This window comes from Anopheles gambiae, chromosome 2 (assembly GCF_943734735.2).
Source record: "Anopheles gambiae chromosome 2, idAnoGambNW_F1_1, whole genome shotgun sequence".
NCBI classification, from domain to species: Eukaryota; Metazoa; Arthropoda; class Insecta; order Diptera; family Culicidae; genus Anopheles; species Anopheles gambiae.
Window position 1 is genome coordinate 44,556,721 of NC_064601.1, and position 27,958 is coordinate 44,584,678.

The 27,958-nt window shown below is 42.3% G+C and overlaps 2 protein-coding genes across 4 annotated transcripts; one reads left to right on the forward strand and one right to left on the reverse strand.

Moving 5' to 3' along the window:
• Nucleotides 1-7: 7 nt before the first annotated feature.
• Nucleotides 8-27,625, reverse strand: LOC1269469 (probable peptidyl-tRNA hydrolase 2). Its single transcript, XM_061649726.1, has 4 exons — nt 25,849-27,625; nt 25,569-25,728; nt 507-830; nt 8-429 (listed from the first exon to the last, which is right to left on the reverse strand). Exons 3-4 carry the CDS (start codon nt 648-650, stop codon nt 58-60), a joined length of 516 nt encoding a protein of 171 aa, XP_061505710.1. The 5' UTR covers nt 651-830; nt 25,569-25,728; nt 25,849-27,625; the 3' UTR covers nt 8-57.
• Nucleotides 1,307-5,232, forward strand: LOC1269471 (endoplasmic reticulum mannosyl-oligosaccharide 1,2-alpha-mannosidase). 3 transcript variants are annotated; one of them, XM_003436599.2, is made up of 6 exons: nt 1,307-1,852; nt 1,944-2,111; nt 2,292-2,516; nt 2,670-3,197; nt 3,264-3,451; nt 3,526-5,232. In XM_003436599.2, the coding sequence occupies exons 1-6, from the start codon at nt 1,757-1,759 to the stop codon at nt 4,172-4,174; spliced, it is 1,854 nt and encodes a 617-aa protein (XP_003436647.2). In that variant the 5' UTR covers nt 1,307-1,756; the 3' UTR covers nt 4,175-5,232. The 3 variants fall into 3 exon arrangements, with proteins under 3 accessions (XP_003436647.2, XP_061505707.1, XP_061505708.1); XM_061649723.1 differs by having other exon boundaries at nt 2,670-3,451; XM_061649724.1 differs by lacking the exon at nt 2,292-2,516 and having other exon boundaries at nt 1,338-1,852.
• Nucleotides 27,626-27,958: the final 333 nt, after the last annotated feature.

Sequence of the window (27,958 nt, forward strand, 5' to 3'; positions counted from 1 at the left end):
ATCCGTATGTGTTTGGGTGGCTTCTTAAAAGCAAATTGTATTGAGGCAACTCAGCTCTTACAGCAACTTTAAATGACCGGTCACACTGTCCACGGCCACGTTTGGGGCTGGTCCAACGGCTAGCACGGTTTTAGTGTTCGGTTCAATCTGCGTACGCCCAGCGTCGCGAATTAGGCAGCAATTGAGCTTGTTCGCTTTCGCCGTACGGTAAATTTCCATCATGGCCTCTTCGGTGTCCACCTTCAATGCGATTTTGGCCTGCCCACCGTTCTGCCACTTTCGGATCGCCGCCGGCGTGTTCCGCACTCCACTCTCGTACGCTCCAACGGCTGCATGGCCACACTGTGCCGCTATCTTGCCCTTGCCCATCTTCAGGTCATTCCGCACGACGAGAACCATTTTGTACTCTCCACCCATGTCGGCAAAAATCTGAAATCGCAACATGATTTCACAATTTACGTACTATTTTACATCTTCCCCGGGGCTACCCGGCGTTGATGGTTTACCTTGTCGGTTCCCTCATTTTTTGTATGCTTTTCCGCCGAAGCTGACCTGCTATCATCCAGAGGAGACCGTCTAGCGACGGCATATCCCACCGCAAACGATACAATAGTGGCGGATATGCCTACAATCACACTTGTGTCGAACATTTTACGAAGAAAGTTTACCGGCTTCACACAGAAAGCGCACGCGGAATGTGGAATTCGTTTGTTTTGCTCGATGACATTTAATCCGTTGGTCGGTGTGAAGTTGAGGAACTACAGTCTGTTCCCGAGTTACGCGGTTCTCAACTTACGCGTATTCGGAGATAAGTGGTTTTCTAAATTGGTCTGAATAAATGTCTAATCAATACCATTTGCTTCAAGAATTGTCCAATGCAGTATAGATTTTTTTGCACTTTTGCTTGTTTGGTAGTAAATTTAATCTACATAAAAGTTAAAAATATCAGAATGTTCTGCAAAAATCGTATCAAATAAAAGATAAAGTGTATAAAAATACTAAATTTAATAAAAAATATACCGAGTAATTAATTATATTTTGGCAAAAACCGCGAAATTCGAGTAACGCGGATTGCTCGGGAACGCAGAAACCGCGTAACTCGGGAACAGACTGTACATTGTTCAAATCAATGGACTGTAAAGTTATCTAAACGAGTGTAATATCAAGAATAATGCATATTTTTGAATCGGGTAATTTGTTTCATTACATTAAGCTTCTATATAAACAGACTTTTTGCGTAAAACTCCCCTCAGCTCGCCCAAAAGATTGTTTATCGTAATCATTTCCACACTATAAACGCAGCAGCATCAAACATCAAACAAAACGTCATCAATCTGTATTTGTTGACGTTTTTCATCAGCAGCCACCGCAGTGGATATAAATAACATTTACTCGATTTGGTTTAATTGGTAACGAAAAGACAAACCCATCGTCGAATTTAATGTAGCGTCCGTGCTGCGGTCTGTTCCCTTGACCAGCAACCCACCAACCGGCTGCGGTTGAGCGGTTGTAGTTCCGGCGTGATAAAAGTAGTGCTCCCCCCGCGAATCCCTTGCATCTGTCCCATTCCTCCGATTGCAGGCCCCATTGTTCGTTGTGGAAGAAAATCACGATGAGCTGGTTTGCGCCACGATAGATAAAACGAGTGTTTGCTGCATCGACTGAAACTGTACCATCGCCAGCACAGCAAATCGGGAGCACGGCTCTTTTCGCCCGCATTTGCCCCTTTCCCCCCGATAGAAGTACAGCGGGAACGATGGACGCCAAAATAGAACATGTATCGGTCATTCTTCCCGTCAGCAACGATCCATTGATAGTTGGCAATGTTAGCTCTAGGAAAAGTTTAAAACGGGTGAGTATTCAACATGCAACATGCTCGATAGGTAGAGCACATGGTCACTGAACAAAATGTCCTTTTTTATTTTCGCTTTTCCGCGTTGCAGCACTGGAATCAGCTGTCCCGGTTCCAGAAGAATTTAGCGTGCATTTTATTAGCCGGCATGTGCATTTTTTACGTCATATTTTTCGTGCTACCATTCAACGATCCGTCCCGCAGTTCCGAGGTGATCGATCCGATGGAGCACATACAGATAGCACCATTCAAGGAACGGGTAATATACATGCTTTGATGTTGACACTGTCCCTGTGATACCAATTGTCTTAAAATGTCCTTTTTCGTTTGTCACATTGTCTCTCCCTGCTTTGAACTTCCGCGTGTTTGCAACTGTGCTGCGTATACCGCTTTTGTTTCTTGTGCAACTGCCCGGTTATGGTGTCGGTACGAATTGTAGCATGAGCGATTAGCTTCCCCCGTCGTGAAAGAGATCAAGCTCACCGACAGTCTGGCAAATCCTCCGACGGAAGAGGCACTTGCAAAGCCGGTAGCCCAACAGGCAGAAGCAAACCTTATGCAGCTAGAGGTTGTTCACCAGGAACCGAAAGAGATTGTTGACAACGAGGAAAACGTATTGGAGGAAAATCGACGTGCGCCGCTCGCTGGTGCTAAAGACTTTAAGGTATGTGATGTGCTTACGGTGGTGCGGGTGTTGTGTACAGTCTGGCATGCTCTTGTGATACCATTGCTGTCGTTAGTTCCTTGATGTTGTCTGTATTGCGTGTAGAAATTATGCTCAGAAGGTTGCTACATTATTTCACACTTTACATTTTAGGGCCCAACAAACGACAGACAGCGGGCCGTGGTTGATGCCGTACTGCATTCTTGGAAAGGGTACAAGGAGTACGCCTGGGGGCACGATAATTTAAAGCCCATCTCGATGGGGTACTCCGACTGGTTTGGGCTCGGCCTTACTCTGGTCGATTCCCTCGATACGCTCTACATTATGGATTTGCAGGACGAGTACGATGAAGCACGGGCTTGGGTCGAGAAGTACTTAAAGTTTGACATTAACCGTGAAGTCAACTTGTTTGAAGTAACCATCCGTGTCGTTGGTGGGCTGTTGAGTGCGTACCATCTGAGCGGCGATCGTATGTTTCTCGACAAGGCCATCGATCTCGGCAATCGGTTGTTGCCGTGCTTCGATTCACCGTCGGGCATTCCGTTTTCCGACGTGAACATTGGATCGCTTGCCGCACATGCGCCTAAATGGTCGCCAGACAGTTCCACGAGCGAGGTAACGACCATCCAGCTGGAATTCCGCGACTTGTCCCGTGCCTCCCAGAATCCCGTCTTCGAAAAGGTTTGTAAAGTTTGGAGTGATGATCAAAATGAAGAAATGTATTACCACACCGGAATATGTTTGCAGGTGGCTTCGAGAGTGAATCTTAAAATACACGAGCTAGATAAAAACGAAGGTTTGGTGCCTATCTTCATCAACGCTAACACAGGCCAGTTTCGCAATTTTGCAACGGTTTCGTTGGGAGCGCGCGCCGACTCGTACTACGAGTATCTGCTGAAACAGTGGCTTCAGACGGGCAAAAAGGCCGATGACTAGTGAGTGCCCAACGGATGAGATACAGTGTCGTTCACTGCTTTAACCTTTTTCGTATAAACATTTATAATTTCAGTCTTATCGAAGACTATCAAAAGTCGATGCGAGGCGTTCTGAATCAGCTCGTGCGAACAACTCCGAACGAAAAGCATGTCTACATCGGCGAATTGCTCAATGGGAAGGACTTCAAGCCCAAGATGGACCATCTCACGTGTTACCTTCCCGGCACGCTGCTGCTCGGCTACAAGAACGGAATGCCTAAGACGCATCTGCGACTGGCAACCGATCTACTGGAAACGTGCTATCAAACGTACATGAAGCAACCGACCCAGCTAGCACCGGAAATATCGTACTTCAACGTGAACGGCGAATCCGAGACGGACATCTACGTGAAGACGAACGATGCGCACAATCTGCTGCGACCGGAGTTTGTCGAAAGTCTGTACTATTTCTACGCCATCACTGGCAACCGAACGTATCAGGACATGGGTTGGACGATCTTTGAAGCGTTCAATCGCTACACCAAGGTAAAGAACGGCTACACTTCGATCGGTAACGTGAAAAACCCGCTCAACACGCGGCCCCGCGATATGATGGAAAGCTTCTGGCTGGGCGAAACGCTCAAGTACTTCTACCTGCTGTTCAGCGACGATCGGAACGAGATCGATCTCGACAAGTACGTGTTCAATTCCGAGGCTCATCTGCTTCCGATAAGGGACGATTAATGAGCACGAAGTGATTGCTTACCGGTACAGTGGTAAACACGAGGTCGAGTTTTATCTATTTTTATCTAAGTTTACAAAAATGTCGCTGACAGACGGCGTTGTACGGCGATCAGTAAAGGGACAGCCTTCGCGAAAGAGTAAAACAGACTTCCCGAAGCAAACGATATTTATTAGTTAGTGAAAGATCTACATTGCGATCCTTTCGATACGTACTAGCAAAATGGGCGGGATTAAGTGTAAGTTTTGATTCTGTGTGTTGATATCCCCAGGCAATGGATAGCACCTAACGAACTGCGGACGATTGAGAAGATCGATTGAGCGCTGTTGCTGACAGCTATTTCTGTGTAAATAAGTGTACGAGGATTTTAGATATCGAAACTAGCGTTTCCTACGGCTGTAGTAGCCAAAGGGTCTTTGATCCTTGATTGAATGTTACCAAAAATGCAGCCGGCGGTGATTAGAGCTACGCCGATTTGTACGCCTTGCACATACGAGAACACATTCCCGAGCACGTTTCTTTTTTCTTTCTGTTTCTCCAATTATTTCAAAACGTTTCCTCTCAACACCCGCACGCCCTTCTGTCTCCACTATTAGTCGTCCCGGTTTTTCCTCTTTCCTAGGGTTTCCAATAAGGGGGAAAAGTAATGATAATATACTAGCGAATGGAAGTGGCATACCAGCGCCAATTTCACGTCGTAAAATAATCGAAGGATTAAAAAACAAAAACAAAATACTAGAGCTAGTGATAGGAATGATTCGGTTGATGATTCCTTACTCTCTTTCGTGTACACTGTTTTCTAGTCCCTCGGTGGTAATGTAGCAAAAGAAAGTTAAACTCAATGCAGAACCGAAAGCGGGAAGAGATAGAATGGATTCGGTCGAGACTTAGACACACAAATACAAACTCTTATAGATGGTTAAATGATACAATCATGATTTTTCCTTAAGATTAGCGGTTAAATATTATCTACTGTCTTAAATTAATGGTCTTGATCAGAATTTTAGAAAATGCGAATGAGTAAGAAAATGGATCGGAATAAACAATCGATGAGAATAAACACACGAAGGAAGCATTATTATACGAATGTGGAATGAGAAATCTCTGTCCCTTTTTCTTCTTCTGTTTCTCGAGGTCGATTGACGGTTCGGTACTGAAGTCCAGCTTCCTGGGCCCTTCGGTACTAGTCCGCTAGTGTGTTGGTGAGAACACAACCTCTGTTATTTTTGAACGGCATTAAAAACCATAGATCGCATTTCTCTATGTTGTGTTCTATATTCTATGTTCTGTATGTTCCCTGAAGTTTTGTTTATGTTGTCTATTTATGTTGTTAGATTAAGTCGTCTGTGTATTTAGGTCACGTAGTTTGAGTGGGACGTTTCAGAAGAATATTCGATTGGTTTTTATAAATTGTATCACATTTTTCATTTTCATTTTGTTTTTCGTCTTCCAGGCGTTAATAAAATTTTGTTTGTTGATTTCCAATTGTTCTTTTCGTTCCATTCTTTCTTTGTAAATTTGTGGCATGTGAAGACTCTGTGGCTCGCTGTGTCATCTACGTTACCAATTTCACAGGTCACTCCATCTGTGAGCTTCATTTTGTGTAGCCAGTAATTTCCATAGTCGTGTCCCGCTATTAATCTATTTAGGCTTTTTTTATATTTTTTGCTGGAATTTTTAGTTTGTGGTGCCACATTTTGTTTTTTTTTATAGAGCTTTGGTATCTGACAAACTTTTTCACTTTACTTTGGCATAATTCCGCGTACTACGTATTGGTTTCGTGGTTAGCTCTCTGTTGGAATACATTAATAACATCTTTTAATATTATTTTGTTATTTATCACAGTTTGTTTACTAAGACTATCTTTGGCTAATTTATCGGCAATTTCATTTCCAGCTATTCCGACATGGCTTGGGATCCACTGGATTATTGCTTGAGTACATTTACAGTTATGTAATATTCTCCCAAGGAGTTCGTCTATATGGTTTTCTTCTTTGGTTGTACCTCGGGGGTCACCTGTAAATAGCAATATTGTTCCAGCGTTTTTTTGTCGATATCTCAAGTGCCAGTTCTATTGCGTTAAGTTCTGTAGTGCTTATGGATGTTGGGTGTTGGAGTTTCTTGGATATTTTAAGTTCTTCAATGAGAGTTTGTATCTAAATCTCTATGCCACTTTTTTATATTTGGTTAATACCAGGAGCAGAATTATTTTTTGAGTTCAGGATATTGTGCAATCTGTTAGAGTCAATCAGACTGTTATCGCTTATGAATCGGGGTCTTAGTTATCTTTTTTTTTGGTTCGATGAACCAAAATGAATATGAAGAAATTCTTTAGCTACGGACTTATCTGTGGCTATCTTGTTTGTTCTGGCAGGTTTGTCTTTGAACATTCCCATGAGGGTCCATAGGTCCTCCATAGTGGTTTGAGAATCGATCAGATCTATTCAGCTTTTCCTCAATTCGTTTTGTTTTAGACATTTTTCTTGACAATCGAAATTTGGTTGTTTCTTTTCTGTATTTTATTTGGGTTTTCGATCGTTTTTCGATGAAAGAGCTCTTGATTTTATTCCTTAAAATAATTTTATTAATGTCCTTGGTAATTGAGTTGATATCAGAATTATTGTTGTGTGGTAGACTGGATATTTCTTCGTCAATTTTGTCTTATCATAAACTGTGATTTTTTGAAGAAGTGATTTGAATAAGTTAAAGTTGGTGAAGATAACCCGATGCCCACTGTTACCGTTGTGAATGTTTGAAACGTTTCTTTGAATATTTGGGGCTAAAGATAGCGAGGTAATTGTCAAGTCTATTGCTGAGTTATTTTTATTTGCATCTGAGTTAATGAAAGTTTTTTCAATTTATCACAGTTATTTATCAGTTTAGTTATTTATCACAGTAAGGTTATTTTCGTTGACTTCATGCAAAAGGATTTTTCCTTTTCCGTCACACATCTGATCTCTCTTTTCGGAGTGATGAGAGTTGAAATCACCCATTATTATTAATTTATTAAATTTAGCCAGGCTTGTATGATAATATGATCTGATAAGGGTTAGTAAACCGCGGACTGTTTCAATTGGTCAGTTTCGTTTTACGTACACCGATACGATTACTAAGCCCGCATGGTACATCGCATGGGTCTCAGAATGTACTTTAAGTGGATACAGTCCGAAATCGAACGTACGTGGGATTCTCCCTGTTTGAAAGGTTGTTTGATGATTGCTGAACGAGTATTGGTCAACAGATTATTTACCTTTCTTTTTAAGATAATCACCTCCGTTGCCTTTTGTGTTTGTTGTCCATCCAATATTTCCCCTTCCGAAAGGAATTCGATATCGAGGCATCGAATCACTCCTTTGCTACAGTTTAAGATGGGATGTTCTAGTTTTTGGAGTTGAATCTCTCCTCTGTGATCGGGGATCGATTTTATAAATGTTTTCTCCTTGATTCTGATTGGTTTCCTTAATCAGTAGCTTCCAGACGGCTGACCAGCATTGGTTTTCCGGAGATCGCAGTTTCAATCACTTTAGAGATTAAGAACGAGTTAACCCGGCTTAGATCTCTAACTCAGGTTGTGGACTCCATCACCATGAATACCTCTTCCTCAATGGTTTCTTTGTCAAACCCTAGGATTTTATTGTTTTTCCCCATTTTCCTTTTAGGTTCGCTTTGGAACTCTAATAATTTTCCACTAATCACTAACGCACTCTACTTCCACTTCCCCTTTCTTATCTTTTTTTAACACACCCTTGTTTTGGTAAAGAACTTTATAATAGGTTTGTTCCTTCTTCACTCCCTTCTCGCTAAGCTTGTTGTAGGTCAACCACTGCTTCGAAAAATCGTTACTCTTCAGTGTCACACTGTCGAATGAAATCTCTGTCCCTCGTCTTGAAAGTATGCACACAGAGAACAAGTCGAACACAGCGAAGAAAACGAAACATTTGTGAATACGCAATAAGCAGTGCGCTATTTGTTCAACTGTTTTTTTGTCCGAGTGTTTCTAGGGCTTCAAAATGTGTGGTATTCTCTACACATCATTTTGTGTTTTAAGGCACAGCCTTAATTTGAAGGCGTATAAAAATGTAGAATATTTTCTTTTTTCTTGCCCCGCGTTTCTGCTTTTCGGGGTTTTCATTTGGCTCGCGCTTTACCGTGCGCTGTGCTGTCGTACGATCGCGCACACATGGTAGACAGGATTCGCAACACGATGCCACACAGTTGTTTATTTAAATTCGTGTGCCACACGCCACCACCGCAGCACATGTGCCCGGACCGGTTGATGGGCGGCAGGCTAAATCAAGGGAGCAAAAAAAAAACGAATGAAAACCAACCACTCGCACGTGTTTCGCGCACTCTTATCGCAAGAAACGTACGCCCGTCCCTGCCGCAGATCGTTTGCACACTTCTTTATGCGCTTCATCTCATAATGATTAGCGCGACACGATACACGATAAAACTAAACATAAATACATCGAAAGGATTCCCCCCATCGTTGTGTGGTTTGCAATGTAAAACCAAAAAAAAAAACAAACAAAAAGTGTAATAGAAACGTGTGGCAAAGCACGGAGGGGGGAAAACAAGATACGAAGAAGCTTGCAAAACGATATGTTCAAGGGTTTATTTTCGGGTGTTACTCGTGGATACTTTTTTGTGATTCTATTTGCTGCATGGAACTGAGGCGCTGAAGCGCAACCGGCCATGATATTTGTTGTGTCTTTGGCTTTCTCAGGTACTTTATTCAAACACTGATATAACAGTACACATCATAAATAATAACAAGCACAATACACACTATATATACTCGGCCGCGCGCCAGCCGTACCGTGCCCTGCCGGGAGCCCTGCTCGACCGGCTGCTCGCAACACTTGCTTGTCCGAGCGCACAACACACACTAAGCGGCCCGCGCTTAGTGTGCGTACGACAGTGTGCGTGACACACTGTCGTCCCCTGGACATTGACCAGTGGCAGCACAACTACCACGGCAAGTCCAGGGGTCGGCACGGCTGCCCACAACATCTCCCCCTTTTACTTATCCGGAGGGGGTCGAACCGACACGCGCATATTCCATTGCGGGAATATCGGTGTGGTGACACCCTCCGGCCATAGACCCTTGTCCTGGGGCATTTTTGCGCAAATGCTGCTCCTAAGCTGCGACCCCGCTACCCGGCTACCGCAACGCTGCTACGACGTTGCAGGATATCTCCCCGGCGGCGACCGTAATGTCCCGCTAGCCTCATCCGGCAGGAGAGCATTTCCCAGCAACTCGTTCCGCACGCTGCTACGCTGCTGCTGGCGATCTCTCCGGCGGCGACCGATTTGTCCCGCAAGCCTCATCCGGCTGAAGAGCATATCCCAGCAGCCCGTTATGGCATCCTGTAGCGGTGGTACAATTGCTGCAGCAAGGACGGCACACATTTCGCCCTTCACGTCGGGAACAACACGTCGGTGCTGCAACTGGGGACGGAATGCGACCTCCCCCTCTCTCCGACGAATAAAAACGGCAGCAGCGGGGCGGCATGGGACCTCGCCCCCTCTCCGTTGACACTATTGCTGCATCGGGGCGGCATTGGACCTCGCCCTCCTCTCCGTCAAACACGACGGCTGCAGCGGGGCGACATGAAACCTCGCCCCTCTCCGTTGACACTGTTACTGCAGCGGGGCGGCATGGGACCTCGCCCCCTCTCCGTTGACACAACGGCTGCAGCGGGGCGGCATTGGACCTCGCCCCCTCTCCGTCGAACATAACGGCAGCAGCGGGGCGGCATGGAACCTCGTCCCCTCTCCGTCGACACAACGGCAGCAGCGGGGCGGCATGGGACCTCGCCCCCTCTCCGTTGAACGCAACAGCAGTAGCGGGGCGGCATGCGACATCGCCCCCTCTCACTGTTCTACGACGCCTGCATCGGGGCGGCATGGAACCTCGCCCTCCTCTCCGTCCAACACGACGGCTGCAGCGGGGCATGGCATCTCGCCCCCTCTCCGTCGAACACAGCGGCAGCAACTCAGTGACCTCTCGCGTCACCAATCTCGCGGCAGCTAGGCAGAAAGACAATTCGCCTCTTACACTGCCGGCGCTCCTTGGGCTGCAGCCCGACGACACCAAGCGTCGCCGCAGATGGCCCGGCAATCAGGCTTCGACCTTACCATTGCCGGCGCTCCCTGGGCCTGCAGCCCGGCGAATCAAACATCGCCGAGTGTGTGTGTGCGGCTGTCCCTTCTGTCCCCATCGCGGGACGACAGCCGGGGCCACGGTCTTAACGGCGGCGGCGGCAGCGGTCCTTGTCGAACGGCGTCCCACTGTCGCGGGGACCCGTGCCATCGCGATGGCGCCGGCTCCAACCGACGCGCTCGATCGCGATGGCGACCGCGGGTTCTTCTAGGGATCCTCCTTACGCAAGAGGATCCCATCCTCGTCGCCGCCGTTGTGTCTTTGGCTTTCTCAGGTACTTTATTCAAACACTGATATAACAGTACACATCATAAATAATAACAAGCACAATACACACTATATATACTCGGCCGCGCGCCAGCCGTACCGTGCCCTGCCGGGAGCCCTGCTCGACCGGCTGCTCGCAACACTTGCTTGTCCGAGCGCACAACACACACTAAGCGGCCCGCGCTTAGTGTGCGTACGACAGTGTGCGTGACACACTGTCGTCCCCTGGACATTGACCAGTGGCAGCACAACTACCACGGCAAGTCCAGGGGTCGGCACGGCTGCCCACAACAATATTGTCAACTGGCAATAATTTACGAATGTGTTTTATCGTTCCGTGCGCTAAACTGGCTTGCGCAAATTGTGTGACGGTAAATTAATAGCAGTCATCCACGTTCAGTAAGCGCATTAAGCCGATGATGAAGACGCAACTCAAACCATTTGACAGCTTTCATGGGCAAGGCCATGGCAATATAAGGAGTTTTCCACAAAAAAAAACGATAAGAACAGAACCTGACGATGCGAGAAGAGGATTGTGTAAGGGAATAGAAATAAATCATTTACAGGAGTGTGTTGAGTGCATTTTAAAATGTATGCTGGTGTAATTTTGAAGTTATATTAAACATAAACATTTGCCAAAATTTCCAACAAAAGTTGGTTTATAATTGTTTACTTAATGCTTGTATTGTGTGCAAGGATGGTCGATTTAGTGAATCAACATATAATTTATGACGTACAAATCTTCTGTAGAAAGTAAATATCGTATTGATCTCGATTGGTTGTCTTCCTCCACTCTCTCATACGCTTGACCGACTGCTATGGATTCACCAAATACCAAATAAGTCTCATGCATGTTATGAATTCTATTTTATTATTCGATTATTAATTCAGTCATGAGTTTTTAGAGATCTATGAATCCCTACATACTTTTGTTTTTCTTTTCTTCTCTTTACTGTACTTCATTAAATACGCGGCTTCTGTCGATCTTGAAACAATGGGTTGTCTTTCGCGCCGAAGTGCAACTTTTGCGGTTAGATCTTCTTTGCTTTGCTCCTCAAACGTGGTTGTGCACTTAGAAATTAAACCTGTAGAGATTTACATACATCGTTGAAGATTCACATATATCTTGAGAGATTCATGGATCTTTGGAAATTGGATACGTGATTTGAATCTCTTATGACAGAACATTCATTACGAATGATGATGACCGCGATCAAGACTCTTAAACAGATACCCAAGTTTGGAGGGTTTAATCTCTCTTGGACGGATCCACTCCTGCTAATAAAAGTAATTTGAAGTAAAGTAATAATCAATCTAGCACCTTGCAGATGTTATCCGGAATTTTTGCCATGGCGGACTAAGACATGCGTGTAGGCATGTTTTAAGATCTACCTTTGATTTTTATCAATTCCTCCTCAGATTTCGCGTCAAAATTGCTGGAGTAGAAGTTTTGCATCATTTTGGTCTAGAAAAATTAGATGGGACGCAGCTGGGGAATCATGGACGAGATTTATGTTTCCTAATATGTTTGTTCTTATTTCATAGGTACTATTTCGACGTTTCGCCGGTTGCAACAACCTCCCGGCCAAGCACTCGATTATCATTTTCAGCTTTCTTTGGAGCTACTTGTTGCTCAGTGTCGTCGGCCATTCAGAAGAGGGCTTTATTTCGAGGCTCTGATTGTTGTCTAATAGTGCTAAAATGTTGTATATGCCGGAACAGACATATACGACGTCCACAAACTGCTACATGGTGTCCATTTTAGACGCTACGGGCAGCCGTTCTATGATCGCGCACGCTCCTCAACAAAGTTGCTTAATTTTTTGGCCATCACGGCTAGAGTTCGACTGATAGAGGTGTCAAAGTTTGTCTGCTGACTCATGGGAAACTATTATTGAAATTTACGTTAGTGTGGGTTATCATAATAAACCCATGGAAAATCGATTATGTTTTATATTTTTTATGCAAACGCTACGACGGAAGAAACAAATTTCCTTTAAAAAACCTGAAAAATCTAGCTCTGACAACCAGTTATGTATAACATAAATTATCAACCATGGATCTCTTCTTCTTATTTTCAGTAACAATCATTGTCGGTCAAGGCCTGCCTCTGCTACTAATGGGCTTGGCTATCCAAAAAATATTAATCACCCATAGCAGAATAGTCTGTCTTAATAATGGGGGGGGGGGGGGTTGGGCATGGTTCATACGAAGCTTGAACCCATACCCATGACGGGCATGTTGTACCACGAAACCGTGGCCAAGTACAGATCGACTTCTTCTTCTATGGCACAACAACCGCTGTCGGTCAAGGCCTGCCTGTACCCACTAGTTAAGTGAGCTTGGCTTTCAGTGATGGGGGCACGATCTATTAGGGGCTTGAACCCATGACGGACATGTTGTTAAATCGTACAAGTTGATGACTGTACCCCCAGACCAGCCACAGATAGACTACATGAAGACAAATATCAAATAGTCTCATGGCCAGGCAGAGGGTCTTCATTTGTAGATGATTGACTTAAAAAATGTAAAAATTAAGTGAAATCTTTCATATTTATCAAATGACGGTTGCCTATCTAGACTACTCTAGTGGTAATTTCTCTTGGCAAAAATGAGCCTGCGCAATAAAATTGCCATTGAATACACTTCCCCACACACAAAATCCATTAAAGTGAAAGATTTATCATTAGCGCGCCAACATTTCACTCGCCGAGCGACAGAGTCAATAAAATATTCCGAAAGTATTCCAAAAGTAAAACTCCTGAAAACTCCCGTTTTTGACCACACCACTTATGTGTTTATTATCGTGTATTTGATTTAAACTTTTATTATAAATCGTGTATTTTATTTAAAATAATGTACGATAATTTATTAATTTTCCTCCAAAAGCCGTTTACACGATATAGATATTCAAGACCGGGGAGTTGTGGAATCTGTGGAAATGTGTTTGTAATGATTATCAACACAGAAATTCAAAAAACTACATCAATTTCGTCTCAATGACACCTTCTAACTGTCAAAACCGTCGTATCTGCAAATCGTCGTAATTCGAGGGGGTCGTAACTCGGGGGACGCCTGTACAATGGAGGCGCTTGGTCACTGACAGCACCGATCAAGGTGCGTGGGGTAGGTTTTACTTAATTCTATTACTTTCAGCCGTTGAAGAGCCGTTGATGAGCTACAGCAAGGATCTAAATAAACCGTTTCCCACGACAATCTGCAGTTCAGACTCTTTATTTCCTGTCTAATGTAGTTCCTTTGCTTACTTTTGCTTTGTCTATATTACTAGAACATTGAAAGTGCGGCAGCATGTTGCGCAGTAATTATGTTTAGAGACACATTGTGATATTTTCCCATCCATGATCTTCGACAGGTCTGCGCCTCGTGCCGAACTGGGGTTCGCTATCGAATACCTTCCTGGTGAGACATGAATCCGGCATCCTCTTAACATTTCCCAGCCATCGTGTTCTACCGGCCTTTTTTTCAACGACAATATGCTTGGTTTGCCGTACAGTTTGTTAATAGTACAGCTAGTACAGCTCGCACACACCGCCAAAGGTGGTTTTGGAGGATCCGTTGCTCAAGCTTAGCCTAGCTTAAATCGTACCTGTTTATAAGTAGAGGGCATATTCCAAAAAAGCAGTTCAACATCCGAACATAAACCAAATCAATGTTCCAAAACTGACGAATTGTTTTAGCCATTTGTAATTACCAACATTTGCTACTAAAAAAGTTCTCGATTTAACAAGAATCTGAAACAGCCAAACACAAAAATAATAGCAATGTTTGATGCAATAGGATGTGGAGAGACCACAGTGAGTTCTTTGGTATTACAGTTATGTGCAATTCAGTATTCAAATGACTTTTTATATCATGTAAAGAATAACATGATACGACTTTTTTCTAATTTTCTTAACGAATGGGCGATATTTTTAAGGTAGATATCTGCTAAGTATCGTTACTAGAATGATAGTAATCTTTAGGACGTTAATAATTCAAATTTAAGAATAATGTCCTTAGAAGAAGATGGTTTATCGTCCACAAGTAAACTTGATCATGAAACTACGATTGAATGATGATGAAGGAGTTGGTTGACTCCAAACAAGCCCATCTCATTAGCTGTGCCATCCTCATCCATAGTATTCATTTTGAGACAGGATTGCCATGTTAAGTTTAGTTACTATTAGCAAGATGTTTTCTATAGGTGCTTGCAAACCCAAAAATTATTTGATTCTCATCCCGGCCTGTTTTATTAAGGACTGACTATCCGGTTGAGGATGAAACACAGTTTGGCATGTAAAACTACAAGTCTATGTAGATTATTTATGACAAGTATCAAAAGAAGAAGACGACATATGCGTCTGGTGTGCATTTCACTGTGACACAGGTCAAACTTGAAGCATAATACGTTAATTCACATCATTTACAGACGTTACCATCTGTACATCTGTCATAAAGCACTTTGAGCAGAACGTATTTACCGAACATCAATTCACCATTAATTTTTATGGCAGCTCTTGTCGCGTACGTTTCGGACTGTTCCGAACCCTTCCCATTCGAAGGAAAGCTTCTGGTTTTACGATTTCAAGGAATGTTACTTACGCTAACCGCAACACCAGTAAACCAAAGACAGTAACTAGAAAAAAAAGTTCAGATAAATCTATCGAAAACACGTGAAGCCTCTACTCATCTTACTTTGCACGCTTCAATTCTTTCATAATATTGTCTCAACGAAACCTTTAGTAAATCAAAGTTATTGTTATTCTAACCAAAAAAAAAAGAATAACACATAAATTCAGATCCTGGTGTGTGATTTTTTGACCCCGAATAGTGACATTTCATGTGTTCGATGACTTGTTTTTATAAAGGAATATTGTCATACTTGCCTTCACAAGTGATCGAATGACGATCGTCCTGCATTCTTCAGGAGCAATAAACTATACCGCGTGATCGCGTTTCATGACCTTGCATCCATGCGCTACAGGAACAGTATGGAAACCATCCTCGCCAATGGCGGTATCCTTTTGCATTCGGATACCGTTGTAACTACTGTGCCTGTTGACACACAAACGATGTCATCGTCCTTTTTCCCTTCTGTTCTTTTCGCTTGCCTGATCTTCTCAGTTTATCCCAAAGTTTCGGGTTCCAGGTTCCCATCGTTTAGATACTGCTGCAGTGCACCTCTCGGACCACCACCAATCATCATCCTCATCATTATCACCGTCACACACAACAGCAGCAGCTCCAGCACCGATCACGACGAGATGTCATCGACTGGCAGCCGTTAGGCCGATAATTAATATTATTTTAATGTTCGCTTAAAACGGCTCCTAACGGCTTGTTTGGAGATGAAAACGATCGTAAAGGCGAAGAGCCAACTTTCAGTGGCCAACTCAAGGATCATACGGAATGGGGTGGATGGAAAGAAAAACAACATTAACATTGCCTCGGGAAGGAAAGATGTGTTGGATTTGGACGAGCGACAACGACAAAAAAAACCAACAACATTATCTGGAGTTTGAAATATTCAAAAATAGTCCATAAAAAGCACCTACCATCATTAAACCACAGCAACACTTGAGCAACAGAGCAACGCATCAAACACGAAACGGAGGAAAAGGGTGGCCACAAGGAAGGACTCACATACCAATCGTAAGAAAAACACCTAATTTTGAACTCGACATGGGCACGATATGGGAAAATGGAACTACATTCCACGCAAGAAACGTTTCATGTCATGAATTTCTGTGACTGTGTTGTTTTTTTATAGTCCTTGCACTATTGGGAGCTCCTTTTTTTATTACAAACGTTATTAGAAGCGCATCGAATCCTTTTTTGGAATTTCCACGGTAGCTTCCGGTGCTACTAGATTTCTTGGGAAGGACTTTGTTTCATTTTAGGGAAAAATGTTGAAAGCTGAAACCTTTTGTTGCATTCTATCATGTATTTATTTTTGTTATATTTTGTCAAAGAAAGATGCTTGGACATGATATGGGACAATTTCAGAAAAGTGAGATCACCAATCTAACAGCTTCAAGTATCACAACGTTATTATAAATCCGCATATATTTAAAAAAAAATACATCTACAAATACAATCTACATTTTAAAAAATACAATACGAAGATACGACTTCGTTAGTACGGATCAGTGATTCTCGTTTTGTTTGGCAAAAATAATAAGATTTACATAAAGTCGTGCTTTAACCGAACGAATAAGCTAGTCGTGGGGTAAAGCAGTGTTGTTTTCATTATAGTAATTCAATATTTTGATACAGCATACTATTTATATGTTTATCACTGGCATTGTCAGTTTGCAAAAATGATTTTTTATATCGTTTAGGACTGGATCTTTTTAAAATGAACACTACTTTAGTTCCCTCGGTAAAAATTACAAGTCATATGCATAATTAACCTTTCTATTTGACGTAACGACCGTCATGTCGGCTTGTATAGACGTTTGAGACTTATTAGTAAAACATATTCCCATTTACACACCACCTAGAACTCATGGATATCGTACATTATATAGTACTAAGAGTATAGGATAACATTAGCCTCATACAACGACCCTCTATTAACATTGTGTAGACAATTCAATACACATTTCTAATCAGTTGACTTGCCTGCGCAGAGCTTTAAAACAAGGAATTTAGATTCATGCGCACTCGGAAATAGACAATATCAGTTTTAATAAAGCAGAATAAAGAGATAAGCGTTATATTCTATGCAGTACCAGACGCATTAATTGTCGTAATATATAAATAAATAAATAAATCATATAGTCGGATAGTAAGTATGAGCAACATAAGAGGCTTGCACTCACGACGGGTATGTTGTTAGGTCATGCTAGTCGATGACTGTGCCACGGGACCGCCTCTGTAATAAACGTTTATTCTTCTCTTGTTTCGTTTTCAGTCAACGCCTGCCAGTACCACTGATGGTCTTGGCTATCGGCAACTTATTGATTAACCATAGTTGGATAGTCAGTCTAACGTATGGGGAACTGGCTGACTGACCATACTGGACATGAACCCATCCGTGCTGTTAAATCGTTGACGATTTTACCATGAGGCTTCCAGTAATTCAAGATGTACCGAAGAATTCACAAAAAATATCAATACAAACAGGAGTTGAATGGATAATCCTTTATTTAAAATGTCCATGCCGTATAAGGCAATAAAAAGACAGAATAAAACTGACGGAAAAAAGTGGTTAATTTTCTATGAACTGCCTACATAGTTTTTGTAATAATTACCTAGATATGCATGTAAAGCAGTATTAACAATACACTACGCTAAAAATTGAAGAGTAAAGAACTTACAAATTAACAATTCTATTCCAAAAATGTTAATCATCACGTAAAAACGGTTATCTGTTGTTATTTCAGGATTTCGTTTAGGTTATGATTCAGTTTCGAAAAGTATTATTCAACAAAGAAGTGGTACTCAAAAAGTATAACATCCTTATTAGTTTTTCCGCTAGACTACCAGCATTTGACTTATCGCAGAATCTGGCGTAGGAAAATAAGGTTTAATGCAAAAATTAATATGGTAGAGGTATATAACGACCGTGAGGACGGTTCAAAAATATTTTAAATAGATTCTTGAGTCGGCAGTATTATGAAAAATGTCAAAAACTACAGTTTCTCAGACAAATCCTCGAGCAAAAACAAATTTTCAAATGAATAAACAATGAAAGTGAAGAATCAATACAAAAGCTGTGTACCACTTTACAATAGCTTAGCAAAATCGTACATAATTACCATTCCCGGTGTTAAAATAGTATTGTATGAGATTCTGCAACAAATCATAACATTCATGTTAGGAAACATGTGCAATGCATTAAATGTCGGAAAATGAACCAACATATTTGACGTTGTATAAATGTAACAGTTTGACACACAGTTTGGCCTAGAAACAGTTTTACAGTATTAGATTATTGAATGCTGGATTTTTGACAAACATATTGCAGCGAACAAGTGATCGGTACGCTGTCCATCTCTGAAACTCGTTGAAAAATTATTTGCTTGCCCTTGTTTGTTGTTCTTTGTACGAAAATAGATAAAAACAGACAGCTTAAGCATGCTAAAATACCTTATTAATGAACATTTGAAACATATCGAGTGTTACTCGCTGTAATTTATATTTTTACTTATAAATAAGCGATTCATTGAACTAATTTGTATCAAAGACATGTCTCATTCCTACAATATTCAATATGTGTTTTTAAAAATATGTTTGATAAGTTACAATCAAACATTCATGAAAAGTCCAACTAGTGCTATTTTTATTTCGTACTTCTTTTGAGGAATTCTTCAGCATAATATATTAAAGTGATGTGAATGTAAACATTTTATAAAAATAATTATCTTAAACAAGCTATCTTACCATTCAGAACTAACAAAATCTTAATCGGTAAGATAAATCCACAACTATTGCAAAAATATAGTGGTGCTATTTTGTGTTGTACCGATTCGAAAATCATCTATCAATTCGATATCAATTTTTTAGATATAATTTCATCATTCGATTATAATTAACCAAATCACAGCGAAAGCTGCCTAACGACAGTTTTTTTTAATTTACGACATTCGTTAAACTCTCCAAAAATAAAAACTCCCTATGACGAGATGAAACAATTACCCTCAAGTTGTCTGAATGTTCTCGATGGCGTGATGCTCATTTTAGTATCTTACAACCCATTACATCGATCATGCCATCGTTCACAACAAACAATTCAATGAATGATTATTTTAACCATTACGATCAACATTTATCAATTTAACTACTTTTACAACTTACTTTCCCGTACAAACCTGATCCAGAAAAAACATAACAAACTGCTCCCGTTAACAGCGGGAACGAATTGAACGACGATCATCTTCCAAACGCAAGGATGCGTAACGTAGGTTCGATTAAAAAGTCATAAAACCGACCGAAACCATGCCCAGGCCGCTTTTCACGTGGCCCGGACGGATGCTCAACATTTTACGACTGTTTGGTACAATGTTGCATTGCACATAAAAAGGTTGTAAAAATCTATGTAAACCCATCGCTACCGATCGCGGTAAAGTTGGCACAACCACTCTACGATTTTACGATCTTTTCCTTCGAAACGTTTCCCCCCAACGATTATGTCAGGGATTGGAAATTTTGGTGAGTTGAACTGATTGTGCCGCGATCGGGGTTAGCTTCGGTCCGAAACACCGAATATACTTTTCCAACCACCGCAACCGGCCGGGAGCGCATGGGAAACGTTTCGTTACACATCATAATTTTCCCCCGAAGCGCAAATGCGCATCGAATCACGCCTGCGCTTTCAGCGTTCGATCCTTGTACGTCCTAAGCCACTAACGCCCCGCTGCTCCCGTTTTGGTTTTAGTTCCAAAAGTTAAACCAAAGCGAAGCAAGTGTCGCTGGGAAATGGAATTCAGTGCGACAACTGGAACAACTCATTTTTTTGTTCATTTTAAAACTAAACTAAATCCGTTGCCGCGTGACACAGCTCGAACACAGTGAGTGCCGTTGTGTCAAAAAATGGTGAAATCTTACCCGAACACCCTAAAGTTCAATTTATGATGCGTGAAATGAACGGCGCGTCCTGGCGGTAGAACAGCAAAGGGGTGGGAGGGCAGCAAACATAATTGCTTTCGGACAAATTATGAGACAAGAGAAATAAGAACTTCGACCCGCCTTAAGGATCGACACGCTAGCAAATGCAATAATTCAGATATTCCTTCAATGATAATGCGTAGAGGATAATTGGAAATTTCTATTTAGATTCGGTTTAGAAAATTGGAGCACGTTACTCTTTTCTCTCCAATAGTTTAAAGGAATTTTTGGCAATTATCATTCCTAAAACTAAATGGTACTGAAAACGATCTGATAATCCATAAAATACAAGCAAACATAGTCATTATAAGTTTCCAACCACCGATACATGCGCTTGAGTACCCAAAACTGCCAATAATTATTACCAAAACATCATCCACTTTAACTTCACATTCGAAAATATTTACACAATCCTTTCACGGATTAGAGCAACTGCGTCGATTCATGACACATGGTGGGAAAAACACTCCCACGATCTCCCATTCCCGCCACTAGTTGTTGCGCGTGTAACCCCATCTACAGCAGGGCTTACAAAAGGATTTGATCAGAAGATTGCGCCTGAAACGATCGTCAAATAGACTCTGGAACAACAAAATCCACCTCATCAAGCACAACCAACAGGCACAACATCAACAACCCATTTAAGCTCGTTAAGACCCATTTTCCCTCCGCGGTACCGATTTCATGCGAAGGCATTGTGTTGTTTTCGTGAGTAGCGGCAGTTCCCACCGTTTAGGTCACGTTTCGGAAGTGCCAATGCTGCTTAGTACAGCCACAATTCATCTAAGAAATGCACTGCTTCAGGAAGATAAACGCATCCCGGGCACCCCTCCAAGTGTGCTCGACAAAAAGCAAGGATCGTTGATGATTATTCGAGGTGACAGCGTTGCAAGATCTGTGCTCGGTAAGTGGTTTTTAAGTTCACACTTCTCAAATTAGCTTTCCTCCCTTCTCGATTTTCGGATGCGTTACGTCGGCTTGTCGTACGCGCTGGAGAGATGGATGGAGTCTTATTTACAAAACATCACGACAATGTGTTTATAAACTAATTTGATGAATCTGTTTTCGGAAAATGAAAAGAAAGAAAGGAAGGAAGCGCTCAACGAACCCCGATTTAGCCCCTATATCGGTTGTTCCGGAGTGGTGGTTGCTTTACGGGCGGATTCTAAATTTATGACCTGCGTTCGAGCGTCTAATCGGCTCATTTCGTGGATGAGTTGAAGGACGTTTGGAATGATGGAGTGGCTTTTCCAGCGCAACCGGTGCAATTTGTCAGCGGTTGTAATTTCCACGCCGGTTTTCACATGTGGTTAAGCTTGAATTGGAGTATGATCGAAGCGAAAGTTAAGTGCATCATTTTTATGTTATTGCAACAGTGTATTATCTATTATAAGATAAATAACAGATAGAAACAGGTAATGCGTCGAATTATTACTGAACCAAAATATATAAACAACGACGATTTAACAACATGCCCGTCATGAGTTGGTAATGGGTAATGAACCGTGCCTCCATACACAGGAGTGATCATTCTGCTACGGTCCAACAATAAGTCACTGAATGCCAAGCCCATTAGTGGTAAAGGCAGGCCTTGGTCGATAACGGTCGTTATGTTAAAAATAAGAAGAAGAAAAAGAAGAAGAAGAAGAATACATATAGCTTCAAAAAATTGGGATCTGTTTAAGTACCGGTAGGTTAGAGGATGTTACAGGATCTATATGGGGTCAGGATTAGTTCCAGAACTGATATGGGTTTAGACTCTAAACTTTAGAGTAAGTTCTAGTATGGGTTCGGGACCAATTCCAGGACCGATACGGCTTTGGAAGCAGTGCTAGAACCGGTAAAGAATCAAGATCAATTCCAGGTCCGTAATGGGATCGGGATCAACTCCACGACCGGTATGATGTCAGAATCAGTTATTTCATTTCATTTATTTTAATTCAATATGTACCATCAATATAGGACCGGCAAAGGCATCAGTTCCAGTGTACCAATGAAGGTTATGACTAATTCTAACACCTGTATCGGATTGGCGTAAATTCCAGCATCAGTATATCTAGAAAATTACAAATTCGACATACGTTCGGGATCATTCGCACAATCGGTATGGGTTCTGAATCAGTTTCCACATCCTAAAGTTACAAAATTTCTCGAAATTATCCTGCATATCCCTGTAATCGGGCCAAATAAACTAGTAGCTTAAAAAACGTAAGGTTTTTAAAGTCGTAAAGATAAAAAATCGTAATTTTTAATCAGTTGCCAAATAAATTATAAAATACCAATTGATCATCAAGCTAATGTGATCGTATCATACCTGCTATGTATTTAAAGCTTACGATATGCTTTACAGCATTGGTAAAGTATTCTTGGGTATTGATTAGCGCTTAAACCACTATGGTGTTTTTTCTTCCATTCCTTGCTAGCGTTGTTTCATCGTAACACACGAAGCAGCAAACAGTACATCCAAAAACCTCCAACATAGCTTGAAGAAAAATCAATTTTCATTCATGTTCGCGAGGTATGGGGTAAAATCGTGTGTTTATTTTTATGATATGCTGTCTTTACCGAGCTGTCTTTGTGTAACCCGCGCATCCCCCCGCGTGCCCTGTCAGACACCAAAGTATGAAGATCATTGTGATTTATAGACGATCACTTACGCACTTGCCACAGCGGTTACGGGTTCTTCAGTCGTTCGTGTCGCCCGGGTTCACGGCATTGCTCCTGGTGGGGTACTTTCGGCATCGTTATGCACTTTGAAGCGTCGAGGCATCCTTTGGCGGATCGGACGGTACCATCGATGCGCCCCATCGTTTTACACTTGCTGCATCATACTTCCCCATACTCGCTGGTTGAGTTATGGCAAATGGTGTGGCAAATTGTATGGTGTGTGTTTTCCACTGTGGACAAATGGGCCTGCGCTTTCTAAATCGAATTGAGTTCAAATGCGCAGATATAGTGAATAGTGAGGGGGGAAAACAGACGATCGTTCCAAAATCGGATCTTATTGAAAAATCCCATCATCAGACGCATAGCGTACGATCGCTGACAGGTTTTGGCATGTTTGTTTTACTTGTGACACGTGATGAGAGCTGATCGACTAATTTAATTTCATGTCGCGGGCCGGCACCAGATGGTTTAATTTGCTTAAACTTGTTCCTCTTTTGATGGATTGTTATTGGATGAGTTTACATCCGCCAAGAAATGCCTTTTTCCCATGACCTTGGCCAGCATAACGTTGGAACGATCGTGAGTGTTCATTGAGTGAAATAGTTTAATGTTTGAAGAAGTATTTAATTTATGGTTTTTTGCTGGTTTGTATGTTTTTGGCGTCAACTCAATTTTGGTATCGGTAAAAACTTTGTTTTATATTTTGCTTATCGGCTTTCCCACAGAAATCTATTGGAATTACTGTGAAGTTTGGAAAGAGCGTGTTATATTTCAAGCGTGTCAAAGATGGACACAATTTTACAGATCATATTAATTATTTCATTCCCATATTTACTGATTCACAATGATCAATTTCGTTATCTTGATTAACGAAGAATTAATAAATTTGATTAAAAGTTCATTTGTCATGAAATTTTATGAATAGGATTGCAAGGTCCCCGTAGTAGATTAACCGCTTTCGGGTTTCTTTTCATTCAGCTAGGTAAGCTGATCACTGTCCAAGATCCTGCTTTCAAGTGGAAAGAGACAGGTTTCAGTATTTTTGATCAGCAATGTTTGTAACGCTTTTCCGGTGATAAAGCCATCAACTAAATGGTCAACTTTTTGCGAAAAAGAAGAAGAAGGAGAAAAGTATTTACAACAAAAAAAGCACTTCCCAAATAGCATTGCGTGATGATAATTCAAATGATATTCTACATGACATAATTCTTGATGAAACTTATGCTACTGATTCCTTCCACGTAAAAAATGGTAGCTCTAAATTCTATAAATGCAATTAAGTAATATTAAGACTTTATATCTACAGGTTGTCCTCGAGATACGATATAAATGCGGACAAAGAAGCAACCCCGTACACATAAATCAAATTTCGTGGTTTTCAGTGAACATATAGTAAATTTGCTAGAAAATTTACCGATGTCGTGGATTTTGCCACTTAAATAATTACACTTAGATATACAGGAAATAGGTTCCAAACATATAATAAGCTGATCATCAACTCCATTAACCAAAAGCCCAACAATATAACATTCTCGACAAAATTAACAACTTTTTGGACGTAATATTGTTTGTTCATGCAATTTTATCTTTTTTTCCCGCTCTACAGAGTCTTCAACAACTTGAACATAATTTATGTTAAAATAAATTTTTTAATGCATTTGGAATCACTAAACAGAGCGTAAAAACTGCTCAAGTATTGATTTCCTCATAAACCACGTGCATTGGATTTCATTTTTAGTAAACATACCGTCAGGACATGCATCCTTATTGGGCGAAATGTTTAAGCCATTAAAATACCGTGCACATGCATAGCTCATAAAAAATGCATAAAATTGGATCCACTAAATATTGCCCCACCAGCCCTGCACCAATGCACGGTGTGGGCTGGCGTGGTTTTGTATGTGTGGGCTTATTAATATTTCGCCTGTGTCGCCGCGAGTTTATTTCGTTTCCCTTTTAACGGTTTGTTTGGGAAAACCACGTGATACCGATGAAACATGATTACTACCGAAATTTCTGACACCTCGCACTGACGCGCCGCTAATTCTCCTTAGTGTCCAAATTTATGGGTGCCTTCCTCCTTTCGGCGGGTTGCTGGTGTTAAATGTAAACAAATTGGTACCTCCCCCCTCGACAAACGATCGAGTCGGGAGCCCGTCGCAAAACCGAAAACTGGTGTATAGTTCTTCCTCCGCCACCATGAGTACCCCATGTAGGCGACGGTGATAAACTCTCGATTTTGATTGTCATCAACACGCTTCTCGGAGGAACGTGAACGAGATCGAAGAAAAAAAGGCGTACACACACGCTCTCCGTCTACCGTCTGGTGGGTAGGTAAAGGATAGGAGCGACGGAGCCACGGGATGCAAATGTGCATTTGAGAGTGCATACGAGAGTGCAACACACTCAAAGACACCCGTTGGCGTCATCCTCCGGGGGCTGCTTTAATTGCCTTCAGATGCTCCCAAACTGGGAAGGCCGCCACGAAGGCAAAAACAGAACCTCAAGGGGAAAAGGGGAAAACAGAAATCCACCGCCAAATGGGAAGAAATCGCTTCCTCAGAGACATCGACACGGGACACGCGATCGAAGGGGTGCAGTTTGCAAAGCGTCGCAACGACTCGCAGCGCCTACCTCAGCCTGAGTGACTCAGAGGGAAATGAGCGAGACGAATATATACATACCCGGAGTAGCGATATTCACCCGCTATCGGAGGGAAAACGGTTCATTATGTTGATGACCTTTTGCACCACACTCGACCTCTCCTAATCCGCTGCCGATGTGTTAGCGATGGCTTCTGGGCGTTCTGCTCTATGCTGCAGCAAGTGCAACTGTGACACGATCCTGTGGAAAAAGCAAAGGGACAGAAAGAGAGACATTTTACTCGATCGCATGCGTCGCACCAGCGTACTGCACCGCCGTTGCATGCATGGCACATGTACGTTGCACTCTCGCTAGCCTTACCCAGCATCTCGTCGGGTCGTCGCCGCTCTTCGCCACCACCACTCCTGGTGGATGAGTCCCAAATCCGCTTTGCTTTGTTAGCAGCACATCTGGCAGCACGATCTGGTACGGAGGACCGCGCACACTGTATCGTCTTGCAGGAGTCACACCTCTGCCACTACCCTACGCGCCTGAACACTCCACACCCTCCTGAACACGAAGGGAAACCGCAATACGATGACGACGGAGACGCAAAGTCCTCGACGCACTCCGTTTGTTGGTTGCTACAAAAACAATATTTATGATATTGTTTATACCGCTGACGAGTTTTTTTTTTCGTTCTTCTTGTTCGCAGCGTTCACTCATCTCTGTCCTTTCTCAAACACGCGGCTCGCGTCCTTTCCTCCGTGCTTTTTGGTCTCTCCACTACCACTGCTCGGGAGGGAAGCTGTTACGCCAGTAGCTGTTGATGAGTGTTTCCCAACTTGCCGGCATTCTGGCTGCACGAGCTCGGTACAACACAGCAGGCTGAATTGTGCAATTTCTGGTTTCCTTAGTGAAGAACGACCTGACCACCATTAGCACATGGCAAACGTTGATTAAGTAAGCCATTTGTTTTAAAGCACGAATAGAGTTTTATGCATATTTAATGAATGGAAAAGGTTTATACATATTTATATTCCAAATTATCTGAGAATTGTTCTTTCTTTTTATATACACTTTTTCCCTACCCGTTATATCACTTTGGCGAACTATCCTTAAACTTACAATAAACTATCTGCAACACGATCTACTTGATCAATCGCATTGCACTGAATCATAGAAATGACAAAAAATGCCACCGTGAAAAAAAAAACAAAGCAAACCACGACCTACCAAAGAAGAAGGCAAAGCAAACGACATCGTGATCGGGCAGGACTGGGTGGACCCAATGGTGTGGTGTTGTGTAGCAGCATTGTTCATTGCGCGGGGTTAAAAAATCAAACGTCCTATGCTCGTACCTATTACTATTTATAGAAGAACCGCGCGCATTTCGAACCTGGGGGACATTTGAACCTGCGCTCCCTTCTCCCTTCAGCTTTCCAGCTTCTCGCACACTCCATCTAAAACTCTTTTTTTTGTGGTTGCTTCTGTTTCATGTCGAGTTTCTGTGCCCCGTGATCGTGCCACCGGGTTGAACCGCTTTAGCCTCTGCGTGTGTAGTTCGACTGTCCGCCCGTCCTCACACTTTTTTCACATCCTCGTGATCGGTATTCCACTTCGTGCAATGTGTTTGGATGTTGTTTTTTTGTTTTGTTTTTAGTATTCCACCAAACTATCCAAACTCAATCATTCTTTACGGTTCATGTCATAAGCGGAGACACTTCACCTAGATAAACGGTGCCTGCTCCCGGTGTAGAATAGGACGAGTAGCGGACGGGCAACAACTGGTAGAACCACACATTTGCTACTAATGTTTTTGTTTTCTTTTTTCAACCCCTTCTGGTTACGCTGTGTTACGGCTTAATGCTGGGCACAAGAGAAATGGTTCAATCATGGTGCGAGCAGTCAGCTTCCTTTCTCTACTGCTTTTTCCCCATTTTCTTATGCTGTACTTATACCCCCGCGTTCCCGACATTAGCGCGACCCGTCAATCGAGGGAAAGCCTATGCAATCATGCTGACACGCTCAGTGTGCTTGCGTTGATGTGCACTTGCGTCGTAAATTTAAGATTTTTAATGAGTTCCAAGCCCCACCGGATCGCTATTAAAGTGTGAAGGATGGACCAAAGCAGTTGGGAGTTCCATATATTCTATATAAAAAAGAAAGAAAAAAAATACAAGATGCAATCGAAAGCGATCCTTTGTAAAATCCTAGGCTCCCCAGGGTGAGAGCACTGCTCACTCGAAACTGAAAGAGTTACAACGATCCGGGACAGTGTAGCCTCATTACCATGACACGGATATAACGCTGGGCTAATGTGTCTAATGCTTGGGTTAATGTGTCCTCGCGATCATTCGAGTACCAAGTACATTAGCAGAAGGTAGAGACGGCCTTCCACCACTTACACTAAAGATCGTCGCAACTACAACGAATGCAACACATATGGTGTTCGTTAGTGACCTGGGAGCCAGGAGGCGCTCAGCGAGAC

Bases quoted from the DNA above. Each gene is read 5' to 3' on its own strand.
- LOC1269469 (XM_061649726.1), bottom strand. From the start codon at position 650: ATGTTCGACACAAGTGTGATTGTAGGCATATCCGCCACTATTGTATCG. The intron at 430-506 runs GTAAACCATCAA...TTGCGATTTCAG, and splicing joins AAAATGAGGGAACCGACAAG to ATTTTTGCCGACATGGGTGG.
- LOC1269471 (XM_061649723.1), top strand. From the start codon at position 1,757: ATGGACGCCAAAATAGAACATGTATCGGTCATTCTTCCCGTCAGCAAC. The intron at 2,112-2,291 runs GTAATATACATG...TACGAATTGTAG, and splicing joins TAGCACCATTCAAGGAACGG to CATGAGCGATTAGCTTCCCC. The intron at 2,517-2,669 runs GTATGTGATGTG...TTTACATTTTAG, and splicing joins CTGGTGCTAAAGACTTTAAG to GGCCCAACAAACGACAGACA.